This window comes from Dreissena polymorpha, chromosome 15, assembly GCF_020536995.1.
Source record: "Dreissena polymorpha isolate Duluth1 chromosome 15, UMN_Dpol_1.0, whole genome shotgun sequence".
NCBI classification, from domain to species: Eukaryota; Metazoa; Mollusca; class Bivalvia; order Myida; family Dreissenidae; genus Dreissena; species Dreissena polymorpha.
The window spans coordinates 33,774,795-33,790,900 of NC_068369.1; the positions used below are offsets into that span (position 1 = coordinate 33,774,795).

The following is a 16,106-nucleotide window of genomic DNA, read 5'->3' on the forward strand; positions in this document are numbered from 1 at the left end:
TAAGCGTCCAAGATCAAATCAAGATCAAAATTAAACCCTATCCATTATTGTTATGTATAATGCGGGGCAATAATTCACTGAAACAATTATGGAACCTAATGATATAATACATGTCAACCCTAAAAGGAAAGGGCGTATACAGTGTTGTCAATATTGATAAGTGTGTTACAAAATTATTAGTATATAATCAAAGATAAGGGACAATTTATTTCGTGGAAATTCGTAAAAGATCCACGCAAACTCAATGCGATCAAAAATAGAGTTCCGACGGAAGAAAAAGGCAGTGACTCTTTGCACCCCTACCCCCTCCAGCACACACTTAAAGAGCATAATAACACGCTATTCTTATATACTGATTTAAGACGACAATAGCGTTTTCTTATTAATAAGGAATGTTTTTTAAACAACATGTTGATCGTTCTGTATGCGGTATACAATAAAAGACGTATTTATACTCGTCGTATGATGTCACATAAACGTGCAGCTCAGCAGACACCCACCTCTTCTTCTTTGTGCTGATTTTCAACGCATGCACATGGCGATTAGTCCTTTGCGACAATGCGTATTGCACAAACACTTCGTCCATAGTATGCATCATACGCGAGAATTTAGTCATTCGGTATGTCTAACATAAATTTTATACCATGCGCTTAAAGCACATACTATAACAATTCCAATGACGATTATATGTACGTCTTTGGAAACAAAGCGGAATAACATGTTCTGTCTGCAACATTTATTCTGTCTAAACCATTATACTAACATTATATTTTATATTATCAATATTAATGATGTCCATTATATTTAAAATAAGTGATTTACATCAATCGCCTTCTCCGAATTCCCTTTTCCAATATCGATTCTATTTAATTCTTATTAAGTTTTAACAAATTCAGATCAGATCAGCCTTTCAGGTTAGCACAGTGATTTGTGTAATTGTGTAACTGGGTTCAGGCCAAATTGCCGAAAACATGTTAGTTACGTGGGTGGTCACCATACCGGACCGATGGGATTTCCGCCAGGGTACTTTAGCCCCCAACCAACCCCTCCCCCACCCCCCATCCCCCACCCCAACCCCCCACACAGCACAAAAACGTACCAAAATTAAAACATCTCTTATTAACAACAACATAGCTGAGACTCGCAGCTATAATTCAAAATCCGTTCCAACTTTCGAAAGTCTAGTAAATGAATTACGTAGGAATGGTAGGACACACTCATGGGTCAACAGATAATGCAATCGTAAGCGCGGAAGAACTTGATAAACTTCAAAATGCACAAACAATCGGATCATGTCTGATACTTCACTCGGAATCGAAATAATGGACGAAGAGATGGATAGAAAGATAGGGAGAGATGTAGGGCCGGACAGAATATAGAAAAATTTCATAAACAATAGAATTTGAGTGGATTGATAAAGCGGCGACTATCGTGGAGCATAAAATACATTTGAACATTAGAACAAAAATGTTGCTTATATCTGGTTTTGTCAAGATTTTTTTATAAATCACTTCGACCTTATAACAGTGAAACAGTCGTGACCTATACGGGAACATATTTTTTTATAAATTAGAATTCCAAGTAACATGTTTTATACAAATAACACATTTATATTACAAACGATATCGGACAATCAATGCTTACCATTATTTCCCAACGCAAGTGTAAAATTAAAAACCTCTTCATGTATTACTTTAAACAATGTATTGCATACTTCATCACGGTGCCTATACCACGTGACTTTTTAAGATCTGTGATGGGAGAATAAAGCGCGACCCAGTTAACATTGTTAATGATGTCTTTTTAAATATTTCACCATTTTTAATGAGATAAAGTGGAGAGCCCGCTTTTTCGTCAGAGTTTTCTATAGGTATCATGATCTTTTTTGAACAAATAAGTATGTTTTCAGTAATGTGCAACCGCGCGTTTGTAATATGAAGTCCCCACACTGATCCGCCATTTTCTAACCGTTCAAACGCGCGGTTGCACTTTACTGAAAAAACACTTATTTGTTTAAAAATAGTATGATATCGTTGGAAAAGTCTAACGCATGAGCGGGCTCTCGACTTTATCCCTTTAAAAATGGTGAAATATTTAAAAGGAGATCCTTAAAAATGTTAACTGGGTCGCGCTTTATTCTCCTAACACAGATCCGAAAATGTCACGTGGTTTAGGCACCGTGTTCATGTAAACGTAAAACATGACCTAATACTGCAATTTCGGTGGACGTCCGTTCTTTACTTAATAACGTGTATAGCCACTGAACACCTACTAAATTAAGCTTTATCATGATCGAATTAAAGTAAATGATCTTCAAATGTGAACGTTAAAGCGATTTCACTGAAGTGGATACCATAGCCTTCGCAGCGAAACATAAAATACACGATCATATTACTTATTCCTAATCTCCTAACTTAAACGAATGCTATGCTTTCCGTGGCTATCCTTACCTCGGTTCATTAACGTAACATCTTTCCGGCTGTATGAGTTAGAATACCCGCACACTCGTATGATGAGACTATCTTGGCACGCGACCATTACTGTACCCTCTTTTCCGACTGTCTGTAAAAATAAAACAGTATTGATATTCAAAGAATAGACGCGCGCCGTAAAAGTGCTGAAATGCAACGTTAAACATGAACCGAAATTTTAAGTATTGTTCTTTTACAAACGAGGTAACACTATTAACGGATATGTATTTTTCAGTGCTTTGTTTGCACTTAAACAATATTAACATACTGCACATGTATTTGCTAACAAAGGAAGCGTACGAACATTCAAATTACTCATATGCAATGATATACAATTATTCACGTTTCTTCTTATAACAAGCAGTATCATATACTATTTTAAGTAAATTTACAGTTGAAACGAGTGTCATCAAACTATAATTACTGACTGACAATGTCAAGACAAGAGCTACTAAATGTCCGTGATATTTTGTACACAAGAGCAATAAATTTGCCCCTCAATCATTTACTTGAATTCAATATACACATCATTATAAAATCTAGAAAAGTTGTTAACCCAACTTTTTAAATCCCGGCTTGACACAAATTAGAACTTGGTCTAGATATGATACAAATATTGTTTTCTTTTCAAGTGTTTGAATGATCGCGTCCTAAATGTGGCATATAGAGTGGTTACAACGCACCTATCAAACTTTAATTGTCGATCTAGATTTTGGACAACCGACCAATATTCTAAGAAATCGCTTAGTTGTGGACTAAAGCGTGGTGACGAGCTCAATGTTGACACAAGTCATGCGACGCCGGACATGAACTGATCATGAACACGATATTAAATTTGATTTGACACACGTCCTTGTGAAACGAACCACATATTTACATCTCGTCATTATCATGAAAGAGGCATGTTTCGAGTAAAATCTCTTTAGATAACACACGAATGTTGACGAAAAAAATAAAATAACCAACGAATCACAGCGCTATATTACGGATACCATATTGGAGATAACCTGCAGCATTATACGATATTGTAACGCAAATTAGACAACCCGATGAAGAAATAAACCCAGTGCGAAAATGATAGCGAAATAACGATTACAAAACCAAGATACTACTTCTGTGCGATGCTATATAATTTCCAGCACCGTCGAATTGACACGGTATTGTCATCTTATTCATGTGTTTTCGCTTTATCGTCTTTGTACTGTTTCGTTATCGTCACCACAATCCGCTTTATCGTTATACTACTGCCGCGGTATTGTCAATGTACTATCGCCTCCGTTGTGTACGGAATACCATTATAGCCATTGTAGTTACACATTTAAATCCAGAGGGCAACAATGCGATAGTACGATGACGACAATGCGATAGCAAGATGGCGACAATGCGATAGTGCGATGGCGACAATCCGATAGTGCGATGGCGACAGTGCGACAACGCGATAGTACGATGGCGACAATGCGATACTACGATGGCGACAATGCGATAATACGATGACGACAGTGCGATAGTCGATGGCGACAACGCGATAGTGCGATAATACGATGAGGACAGTGCGACAATACGATGGCGGCGACAGTGCGATAGTACAATGGCAACAATGCGACAATACGATGGCGACAGTGCGATAGTACGATGGCGACAATGCGATATTACAAAGACGACAGTACGATAACGCGATAGTACGATAGCGGCAATACGATGATACGATGGCGACAGTACGATATGAATATCGCATTGTGGCGATCGTACTATCGCGCTGTGGCATTTTCGACATCGTACTATCGCACTGTTGCTATCACACTATCGCATTGTCGCCATCGTGCTATCGCACTATCGCAATGTCGCCCTCTGGATTTTAATATGCAACCACGATGGTCATAACGGTAGTTGTGAATCAATCATTATTATCAACATAAGTAGCATTCCCTTATTCCTTAATCAAGTATCACGTATTTTATAAGTTTTTTTAGATAGTGCATGCAATTCTTAAGTAAATCGTAACAAACCCAAAGGTAATTTAAATTATAAACTTATTCAAAAATACGGAATAAGGAAATAGTTTTGTACTCCATATTCAAACTATATAAGAAACTGTATCTTTGTACTTTTTCCATTAATGTACTATGATTAATAATCAAGTTTCTTCTCTGCGCTTGAAAAGTATTACTTGCTCAGACCGAACTGGAATTTTCTACTCTGACAATTAACTTCAACCGAAGTTCAACCCTATAAAATTAGTTTACATCTAATCAAGAAACCAAAAAATGTTGTCTAGTATATTTATACTTTTTTTCGTACATGTAACAGTGTACTCCAGTTCATTTTTCGTTGATGGATAATGAAACTGAGCCGGTGCATTGTTTCCATACTCAACCGAATAAGGAACTGCCGTTTTATTAATCAAAATATAAATGAAATGAACCAAAGTGTACCACATACCTATGTACATTTTTTATATAGGTAACATATAAAGTTCATCAACTTGTGATACATTTTTCAAAGTGTTATGTAATTATAGGACATTTCCTTGTTGACAGTTGTATACGAAAAAAACATTAAAAACGTTTACTGCATATCATTGAAAATCATTGCATATAAAGGAAGTATATTACACATATGTTTATAATACATTTCTGTGTAGTTTCATTTAGTTACAGTCTAGTTCCTGTACAGCGGCTAAATAAGAAAAAACAGGAACCAATTTTTTTATTCCTAATTCAAGCTATTAAGGAACTGGCATGTTCTTTAACAAACAAACAAATAAAACAAAATGTAGCACGCAACATCAAGGATTATTGCATAACATAGATAGGACATTTAACCTATTTTTGTGACGCATTTCTTGATGATTTAATGATAAGTCAGTTCCTTATTCCTTATTCCTAATTAAAACCGTAAAAGGAACTTGCATTGTCTTACTTAATAAATCAATTCAAATGAATCAAATGTACATCATATCATAGCGAACAATAGTATATGTAGGTAGGATATTGTATTTATGAATTTAAGGATTGTTTATGTATTTTTTGCTTAATAACACAACAAATAATGTTTCGCGGCTGAAAGGCAAAACATAACCAGTTCCTTATTCATTTTTCACACCGAACAAAAAATAATATCTGATTAAACCATAAAAGGAACTGGCATTGTCTTACTTAAAACATGAAAACAATTTTTAAATCTTTATGTTTCTAACCGAAAAATGAAAGAAATTATTATGATTTAAAAAAACAACAAGATTTTATTAAAAATTAAATGTATTTCACAAGACTATTTAAATGAATGTACATGTAGTTGTGATATTATGTTTGGTTTAATTTATGAATGTGTCTGTGTAGTTTATTAATAATAAAGCTAGTTCCTTGTTCGTGGCTAAATACAAACATAATAACCAGGTCTTTAGTGTTTATTTAACCGAATATGAAACTGACATTATCTCACTTATAAATAAGTGAATAATTCGCATGTGCCAAACTGTAAATAATGACAATAAAATAATTCTTTGTATATATGTATAGACAGACAAAGCATTATATTTCATATAAGCTGAATTATGCGTAATATTTCGTTCTCCTACGTTCGTTTCTTACTAGAAACGAGGAACAAGTCCATTGTTCCTTATTAAGCCGAATACCTGGCAAGTTATTAATTTAAATTTAACTTCACATAAACCGCATTTTGCTATTTATTTTCAAACAATCTATTTCATGTATGTTTACTATCAAATTATTTATTCTAAGAATGCCTTCTTAATAATTTGATAAAAATTCATTGTTCATGTCAACCAAGCGAAGTATGTTTACTAAACCTTTACATTTGTATTAAGGTGTGCTCTTTAATAAACCAGTTCCTTTTTCGTGGCTGAATAAGCATTAGGGAACCAGTTTCTTATTTTTCAGTCAAACCGTATAAGGAACTGGCATTTTCTTATTTAAAATATGTATAAACACGAACGAACGTGTAGAGTATACAAATAAAATCAATGTGCATGTAGTTATGATTTTTATGATATTCATGGTTTACATTCACAAACTTCTATCGCATATTGTCCTAGCTTTTATTGCTTTGCTTATGTAACCAATTAGAAAACCGTCTATTTTTATACGCATCTATTTGTATTTACTTCATAATCTTAATTGTAACGTTTCAAATTTGAACGCTTGTATTTGTCACTACACAAGATTAAAACATTGTTACAGCCATTTAAAAAAAATGTCAAGTTGAAAAGCTGGGTTAAGCAGATATGCCGAAAAATATACTAAATAGATATTCTCTGTTACTCAAACTGCGTCCTTACGGTATTCCTTTAGCATTCAAAGATAAACTTGACCAAGTGCATACATAGTTCTTAAGGCTAGTCGATGGGCGGTCTCAGTGCAAACGCCATTTACATATATACAGCGTGCGAACAAACTTAATAAAAAGCAGAACATAAAAATGCGCACACGGTGGAACCCAATAGCCTTTCCAAAATGTTCCCACAGCACTTTCTCAACAACAACAACTTTAAACTTGTTTAAAACGATCGCCGCATCATATCGTTCTAAGCGATTGCATGGCGCGCCACAGTGTTCCAATGGCGCTGCTTGCGACTGTACAGCGCGCATCTTCGTGTTCTACATATTTTACGGCGTTTTGAGCTCCGCACGAACAACGTAACGGTATAACTGTATTTTTACGAAAGAAATGCGATTAGGTCGCTTTGCGATTTCCACACATTCTACAGAGCGCTGTGTTTTTTTTCAAATCATGCATTCGTCTCACATACGCAATAAATTCAAAGCATTGCAACGATTTTATATGTTTCTTACGTTTACGTGACAATCGGGCTGTTTCATTTAAGTTAGTACGCACGTTTGCTTACATAAGTATACTTAGGAAAGTCGAACGAAAATCCAATCGTTTCATAAAACAAATATGACGCAATCACCTGCTACGAATGCGTAAGTTCAATAGTAAAAGTTACGAATGGTCAAGGGCTGTCGTAACGTTCGAAATATGGCCGCCTTTGCGAGTGAACGTCCTCACAGATTTTACACATACAAAAAATAAATAAAGTGTTTTTGTTTTTCAAAGGAGCATGCGTTTTCTCGTATATATGAAAAAGTCGGTAAATTTATGGACAATTGTTTCCCTTGATTGCAATTGTTTAATAACTTTCATTATTTACATTTTATTATAAATGATAAAAGGATTTCTTCCTGCAAAATTTAGTATTTTATGTGTGACTTGCAGGAAGAAATGACATTTATAAGATAATGAAAATAATGCAACGTATAAAAAATAAACACATTTAGATGTTACCAGACCATGTGGATTTAGGCTAAAAATCACAAATTTACAATAAGAAAACACTCAAGTAAAACAAATTTTACTTAACGTGAGTTTTAAAATATTAGATTCAATATGTTTTAAAATATTAGATTTAATTGTGTTTATTTTTGTTTTGTGAACATAAATATATATTAGTATATTTAGTATATTTTGAGCACTTGATCATTTACAAAAATATTTCAGTCATGTTACAGGTAAAGCAATCTATGCAGGTTAACTATAAGTCCGTTTTAAATAAGAAAAAAACATATATTTATACACTTTAAGATCATTGCAATTGTAGAAAAAAGTTAATCTGAATCAAAACCATTTTCGCGAAACAATGACAATTATCCAGAAAATTAATATATTTGGTTTCCGCTTACATTTTAACTAGATAACAACTTAAAATATGTTACTGTTTTTAGTTTAAAACATTATACTATGAAATCCTTTATAAATATGTTAAAAATTTTTTGAGTTGGTATATAATAATCTAGATCTTAAACGTCCACCACTGAGTAAAAGCTATATAGAGCTTTTCGTTGTGATACATGTCTTCTCAAATCATACCGTACGTACGCATCTGTAAATTAAATTATAACACAAAACACTACATTGTTAGAAAAGGAAAGAGAAAACCATTGTTGTTCTCCTTTTTGAACATTCCATTTCTTATAATTCACTTACGCATTAAACATAATCTAAGATAACCTTCTAGGTAATTCGATCCCAGAAGAAAACTTTGATTGTGTTACACTGTAAAGTCGTAATTAGTTGCAACAATATATATGTCCCTATCTTCTGTATCAATCATCTATGTATTCTTGTTCGCTCCATACATTCCAGTTTGACATAAATCTAACTAACCTTTTATATACGATGAGGTTCATAGTATATACTATGAACAACATTTTATTCTCCATACATTATCATAGTACTGCGCACTATGATGACCATAACCACTTCAAAATTGAGTAATTATTTACATAACACATTTGCTTAACGTGCCTGCTCCATATTGTCGGTCGATAAGTCATTCGACTTCGCGATCTCAAGGCTCATCATTAGGGCACTGGGAGCAAAATCGCAAGCATAGTTTTTTACTTTACATAATTCTTAACTCACCATCCTTTTTATATCGCTCCATGGCGAAAACTCATCACTAATGATCATCACCTGGTCACCGGGAGCAAAATTGTGTGGAATATCATCGTCGCTTTTACCATGGCCAGTAATTTGTTCCCTTACATCGTCCCGGGTGAATGTCCTCCTGAAATAATATATGAATGGTAAAACTTTTAAGTACAAGTTTGTCAGTATGTTACCGTCTAAGGCATACGTGTGCACGTATTGTTAAGTGATTGTGTTGTTTTTAGTTGTTCGCATGAACAACTAAGGTTAATAGTTGTGCTTTGATAATTGGTTTTCGGGGTACTACGATTCGAATCAAACTCAGCCCGCATCCGCTCCGAGAAAGAAGTTGCGTAAAAGTGTATTTTAAATAACATGTTTGCATCAAGAAAAAAGTCCACTGCGTGTTACGTTAAAATCGCATAACACAGCTCTGTAAATGAACGTGTGTGTTATTCAGAAGTTTACTTGAATGTCAAGTAATTCAGTGCAGAAATACACGCATATATATACGCACGCAGCTTAGCAGCTGCGGTTATTAATTAGCAACCTTAATAACAGGCGATTTCTTATCAGATCAACGGGAGGGAAACGGGAAAAACTCAATATCAGTGTTCTAAATGATCAATAAAACCATTTTCATGTAAAGCAAACAAGTATTAAAAGAAAAACAAAATTTCTTATTTTCACATGCATATAAATTTCATTTCATTATTGTTTCATAATGATAACTAATACGTTGTTAATAGAAAAAAGTTGTGACAATCGGAAATAATTTATCAATATTCGCTTAAGCTCAACATAAAACAACAACAAGGTTTGTTTTAATAATTTCCGCTATTATTGTTTTTGAAATGTTTACATAATACTTATATTTCTATTAAAACCGATAATTGCATCGATGTGAAACTTTGTATTTTGACTCGGTACTCGGTCACTTAATTGTCCAGGGAATACATGATGGCCTATCAAAAATCGGTATTGATTTGAATATGAGAAAACATACACTATCGAAATAGCATAGTGTCACGATAAGACAGAAATCGTTTTATTGTCTAGTCACAAATGTTTGCTGTACTCGGTCAGTCGGTATAGAGATCTTTATTGAAAGACTGAACAGGCAACACAAAATTTGCCAGTTTACTATAAATAACAATGTTTCACTTCAATTTTCTATCGAGAAGAATTTAGCTTCGATGTTTTAATTATAAGAAACAAACTGTTTTTTAAAGACACATTCGAATCACACTTTTTAAATCGCAAGTTTTAAATAAACACAACCTTTTCAAATGTGAAAAGAGTGTGTCTTAACGCATAGTCGAGATGCATGTGCACTGTTTATCATACTTTATGTGATATAGAGTTACCTTAGACAAAAAGAGGAGAAAATGTCCCTTTTAGACGTGTTGAAAGCAAAGAAAATATTCTGAAAATGGTATAATGAGAACGAGTTAATATAAATAGCATTTGCAATCACCATCATATTTAATGAAAATTGCAGGAAAATATCGAATACATGTAAGCATCACATTAGGACTACTATTTCATTATGGAAATTCCATTTACAAAACATTAGTTTCTTGACACAATATACAAATTTAAAATATACAATAAGATAATTAAAAAAATAATAATCTCCGAGTAATACGTTTACCTCACGAATAAGGTACTCATAAAGACAGCTCTGTTGACCCGTACTGTTATTGATGCATTACTTGTTACCCTAGCGGTTCACACGGTGTCAATAATGCTCTGACCTTACAATCGGTGTGGAACACTAATGCGCGTTTTCACCTTAAATGACCTATACATAACACAAGCATACATGAATGAATACATTCAAATATTTCATAGGCTGATTCGAGAGAAATCCCTTGAACTTTTGCCACAACGCTGCGTATGTGCACAGATTAAATGAAGCAAAACTGTTCAGCGTAAAGAATTCCCGACTATTCTATGCATGTTCAAACGACACATATACACAAAGTGTGGCCCAGTTATAACTATGCGTTAAAATCCATCTCGCAGAATTTCAGAGTCTGTACTCGGTTACTAAATCGTCAGAGGAAGAAATAATTGACTTTCGATAAACACAGTTTTGCTTTCAAGATGAAAAAACAAACACTACCGAACAAGTAATCATAATAAGAGGAAAATCGTTTAAATTTCAAACCATAAATGTTTGCCGTACTCGGTCAGTACATCTTGAAATCGTTTATGAACGCCCGGATAGGCTACCCTAATTTGCCAGTTTGATATATTCTATATTTAAAATTCTATTCTATTTCGAAAAGCATTGTGCTAAAATGTGTCACAATACGCAATGAGATTTTAAAAGAGCTAGGTATTGGTATCACCAATATCACCATAATACTGCTGCGGTTCATTCTTTGCAAGGCTCGCACAGAGCGACAGGTACACTCATGCACTGAGTAAATAATCTTATTGTGTGGTCGTCATCGTAACGCTAAAATTTGCTTACACCTTTATTCCTAAGAGCGAAACTAGATTATTGTACGTTGAATATCTTTCCGGAGTTTTTTTTGTACGTAACACTTTAAGACGCTTTATTGAACTGATTTTGTGGTATATGAGTCCACCTACATGACCTACAAATGAAGTGTTAAATTTTTGTCTTGGTCCTTTGATTTTTGACGAAGATACGGGCCTTTGACTTATCGTAAGGGAATTGATAAGGGTGATAGTTATAATATATTTAGTATATATCATTTTTATGCACAGATTATTTTTGGCAAATGAAGAAATATTTTTCAGTTTTCCGGATGTTTGTCATTCAATTCTTTCAGATATTGACCTGATTTGTGGAATGCATTTCTTCATACATGCCCTACAGGTGAAATGTGAAATTCGTGCCGGTCTGTTGATTATTGGCGTATTTATGGGCCTTTTACTTAGACATTTTCACTATAATTACCGTTTTCCGGAGGTTTTGTAAATGCTTTCAGATATTGAGCTGAATTTTGGTATGTGGGTCTAACTACATGACCTACAGATAAGTACGTGTTCCGGTCCATTGATTTTTGCGAAGTTATTCGGCCTTGGACTTATACATGTGCTCTATAATAATCGTTTGTCGGAGCCTTTTTAAACAACGCTTTCAGATAATGAGCTGATATTTGGTATGTGAGTCTATTTACATTGCCTTCAGATGAAGTGTTAAATGTGTTCGGTTCCATTGACTTTTGGCGCAGTTATGGGCGTTGGACGTTGAAATTTTCTCTATCATTATTGTTTTCAGGAGTTTTTTTACGAAATGCTTCCATATGTTGGGCTGATGTTTATGCTTCCAGTAAGATGGCATATAGCAGTCTATCCGCCTGTCCGTCCGACATTCTGTTTTGAGGATTTGTTTGCGAAACCTTTTAAGATATTGAGCTGTTTTTTGGTATGCTAGTCTATCTATATGTAGAATTATTTCCGGTCCGTTGATTTTTTATGAAAAAAGGACCTTTCACTGATCTAAATTTTGCAATGGCACGTAATAAGCTTCAAAAGGAGACTATTTGATTTATCACTTGGCAGGTTCAATGTAATATTTGACAAGAGAAGTAATATTTGTTAAAGTGATACAATCAAAGGTAGCAACTTCTGTTTTGTATGCAAAGCTCTTAGATACTGTGCTGATTTTAGGCATGCGAGTCCACATACATGCCATACACAAGAAGTGTGAAAATCGTTCCGTTACATTTGGGCGTTGGCGTTAGAAATTGTATGTATTATAACCGTTTTTCGGAGATTGTTTACGCAACGCTTTCAGATATTGAGCTGATTTAAGGTATGTAAGTCTACCTATATTACCTTAATATGACGTGTGCAATTCGTTCTAGTCCATTTATTTTTGGCGAAGTAATGGGCCTTGGAATTAGAAATTTTATCTTTGATAACCGTTTCCGATATTTTTTACGCAGCGCTTTCAGATATTGAGCTAATTTTTTATATGTAATTCTACTTATATGAACTACATAACAAATGTAAAATTCGTTACGGTCCATTGATTTTTAACTAAGTAATGAAACTTTGAGTTTTAAAATTTTATCTTTGATAATCGTTTCCTGGATGGTTTTTACGCAAACCTTTCATATATTGAGCTGATGTTTTGTATGTGAGTCTACGTATATGACCTTCATTTGCAGTGTGAAAGTCGTTCTTGTCCATTTATTTTTGGCGTAGTTATGGGTCTTGCTTGTACTTAGAAATTTTCTCTATTATAACCTTTTTCGGAAGTTTTTAACGAAAAGCTTTGATATATTGAGCTGATGTTTGGTTTTTGAGTCGAACTACATTACTTACAGATAAAGTTTGAGCTTCGTTTTGGTCATTTGGTTTTTAGCTAAGGTATGGACCTTGTTTTCTCTAAAATAGCTTGTGTGGGTCTTCAAAGCGGAGAAAGGGAAATTGTGTTTAAATTTACAAAGGCAGTTGTTGTGTCAAGATATGTGTTGTTGAAACTAAGCTCATCTTTTTAATCACAAGTTGAGTTTGTGTTAATGCTGTGTACGATAATGAGAGATTGTAAATCAAAGTCATTTTGCTCCTTGATGTTTTTGCCAAATCTCACCACTGTTTAAAATTAAAATTTAATTACATTGATGTTTTCTTTTTTTCGTGGCCGTTCGATTAGCCTACGTTAAAAAGTCAAATTTCATGTCGTGTGACTGTTACATTACTTACATTCAAAGAGCGAACACATGCAGCCTTTTGATTATTTGTTGTTCTTATTGAATTTTTTTCATAACGATAGTAATCCTTTACGAATCATATCACAAACACATGGTATTTGTGTGTGATTATTTGGACTTATTGCTGTTTTGAAAAATATCTCATCAATGGCATGGCGGTCAGTACACCTACTTACTATTGGTAAGCTGATTCGCGAGTGCTTAGTGCACATACTTGGCAATATAAATGCCGAACATAATACATCGGAAAAGACGTAGGAATATTTGCACAACCTTACTCGATTGACGCATGTTGTATGATTTTATACAGTATAAATTAGTTTAGTCATCATATTAAATAGCATTACATTTAGTCTTTTACCAACAGATTTGAAATACAAATGTAAGCAATCAGTGCCTGTACCTGTCTCCATTGGCGTCTATGACAAAAAAGTTAAAGTTGCAGTCTACGCCGAGCGACGCACTTGTAAATTCCTAAAATCAAGAACGGAAATTATATAAATGTCTTTACATATGACATAATATTTAAATTGTGAACGACATAATGTTACTTGTGATAAAACATATAGTAAGAAAGAAGTGAATATCAAATAGCAATGCAATAAACTCAAACATTATAGTCGGAAGTTTCAATTATGATTCAAAACCAATTTAGTTAAGAACATATCACGCATAGTACGCTCCGTACTTTTGAAATTCCGTTTTGACCTAAAACACATGGACAAAATAACGCAAATAATTTAATAATTATTTTAGCCCTATACTAAATTTTGTAATGTAAATGCAAACAGATCGCCCGATTTGTACGACACAATTAGAGCTATTTAACCTAGAGGCTACAAATAGAAAAAAACACAAACATACACAAGACTTGTTGTGGCAATGCTGCGACACGTTCGTAGAAAATACTGCCTTATGAATCCGCCGATTTATATTTAAAATAATCCTTTTTTATAGACTCAACTCAACTTATACCATTATCTATACTTTTCTTCTATCTGAAAAACATTTTTCTGTCAGTTATCTTTGTAAGAACGAAAACTGTTGAATCTTTTTATTGTTTGTACATTTTCCGAAATAAAACGTTATAAAATTATCACGCGCATTAATAAACGCACATATTAGTCTTATTTTCAAACACAATTAAGCTTAAGCATCACCTGGGACACCAGCTCGGGAGAAAAATGTAATTGCACGTGGTCCTTTCTTAATCGTACGGCCCCATTGGCACCACACTTATACGCAACTTATTATAGGTTGATGCACTTATTATTTAACTAAATTTTAAAAGGGCATATTAAAGTTTGTCCCCATAAATACATGGAGGATATTTGTTGGATTCGGTGGATTATCGATTTTAATTCAAGAGAGATCGTAGAAAATAATATTTTCATAAGTGGCGCAGCCACGAGTGAAAATATATATTTTCTTTGATCACGAGTGAATTAAAATCGATATTCCACCGAGTCCAACACATTTTCTGTTTATTTTATGCTTTTTTTTCACAGTTTATATACATTATTAAAGAGTTTAACTAAAGAATTTCGCTGAGATAATGACGTCATTTCGTCAAAAATATACGTCATTTCACAGTAAACAGTGAAAATTATTGATAATTTTCACTGTTTATTTTCACTGTTTGAAACAGTGAAATTATCAGTTTTAATTCACTGATATTTCTCTATAAACCACCGGAAAGCATAAAATAAATATGTGTATTCACACAATGCATATTCCATCTTGTCGAGCATATTTGTTACAAGTTGTATTGATATATATGAAGTTATAGGACATAACATGTGTTTGTTTTCTCGATATATGCACCGCAGCAATCGTCGATATTTACCGTTAATAAAAAGGTAATATTTAGCCGAAAAACAAGCTTGCAGCGATTATGACATTATGTATCATTCAGGAACTCACTCTATAACGACTTCTACGTTTCGTGCGTGCTAACGACAACGTTCCGGTAAATGTATACACGTATTTTCATGTTGTACACGCAATACAATGCCCCATTAAAATGATACTTATCCATTTTATTAGATAACTTTTGGATCAAAACATAAACACAATTCCTTTAGCCGACTTTACTTCATACCGTGTTACAATGATATATGCACCATTCTATATCGTTGTACACGTGCGCACGAGTGTATTTCAGGTACGCGCGTGTAAGGTAAGACATAATCAATTTTTGTTTTCCTTAACCTCTGCTTACGTCTTAAACAATATATATATATATATATATATATATATATATATATATATATATATATATATATATATATATATATATATATATATATATTATGCAATGAAAACCTTAACTTAAGGGCGTGAATTGTTTTTTTATAAACAAATACTATCGTAAAAACATGTTCGCAATTATCCTCCCATATATAACACAAACTCGGATAATGTTGTGTCATCTCATGGCGGATACCAATGGATGCGCGTGATATTCATCGCGGTTTGAAATTTGAAA

The 16,106-nt window shown here is 33.7% G+C and overlaps 1 protein-coding gene across 1 annotated transcript in view; it reads right to left on the reverse strand.

The window, feature by feature from the left end:
- Nucleotides 1-16,106, reverse strand: part of LOC127859681 (uncharacterized) — a 306,342-nt gene that overhangs the window by 39,721 nt on the left and 250,515 nt on the right. Inside the window, exons 10-12 of the mRNA XM_052397187.1 lie at nucleotides 14,022-14,092; nucleotides 8,913-9,057; nucleotides 2,451-2,562 (exon numbers count right to left, since the gene is read on the reverse strand). Coding sequence (XP_052253147.1) covers nucleotides 2,451-2,562; nucleotides 8,913-9,057; nucleotides 14,022-14,092 — 328 coding nt within the window. The remainder of the gene's footprint in view (nucleotides 1-2,450; nucleotides 2,563-8,912; nucleotides 9,058-14,021; nucleotides 14,093-16,106) is intronic.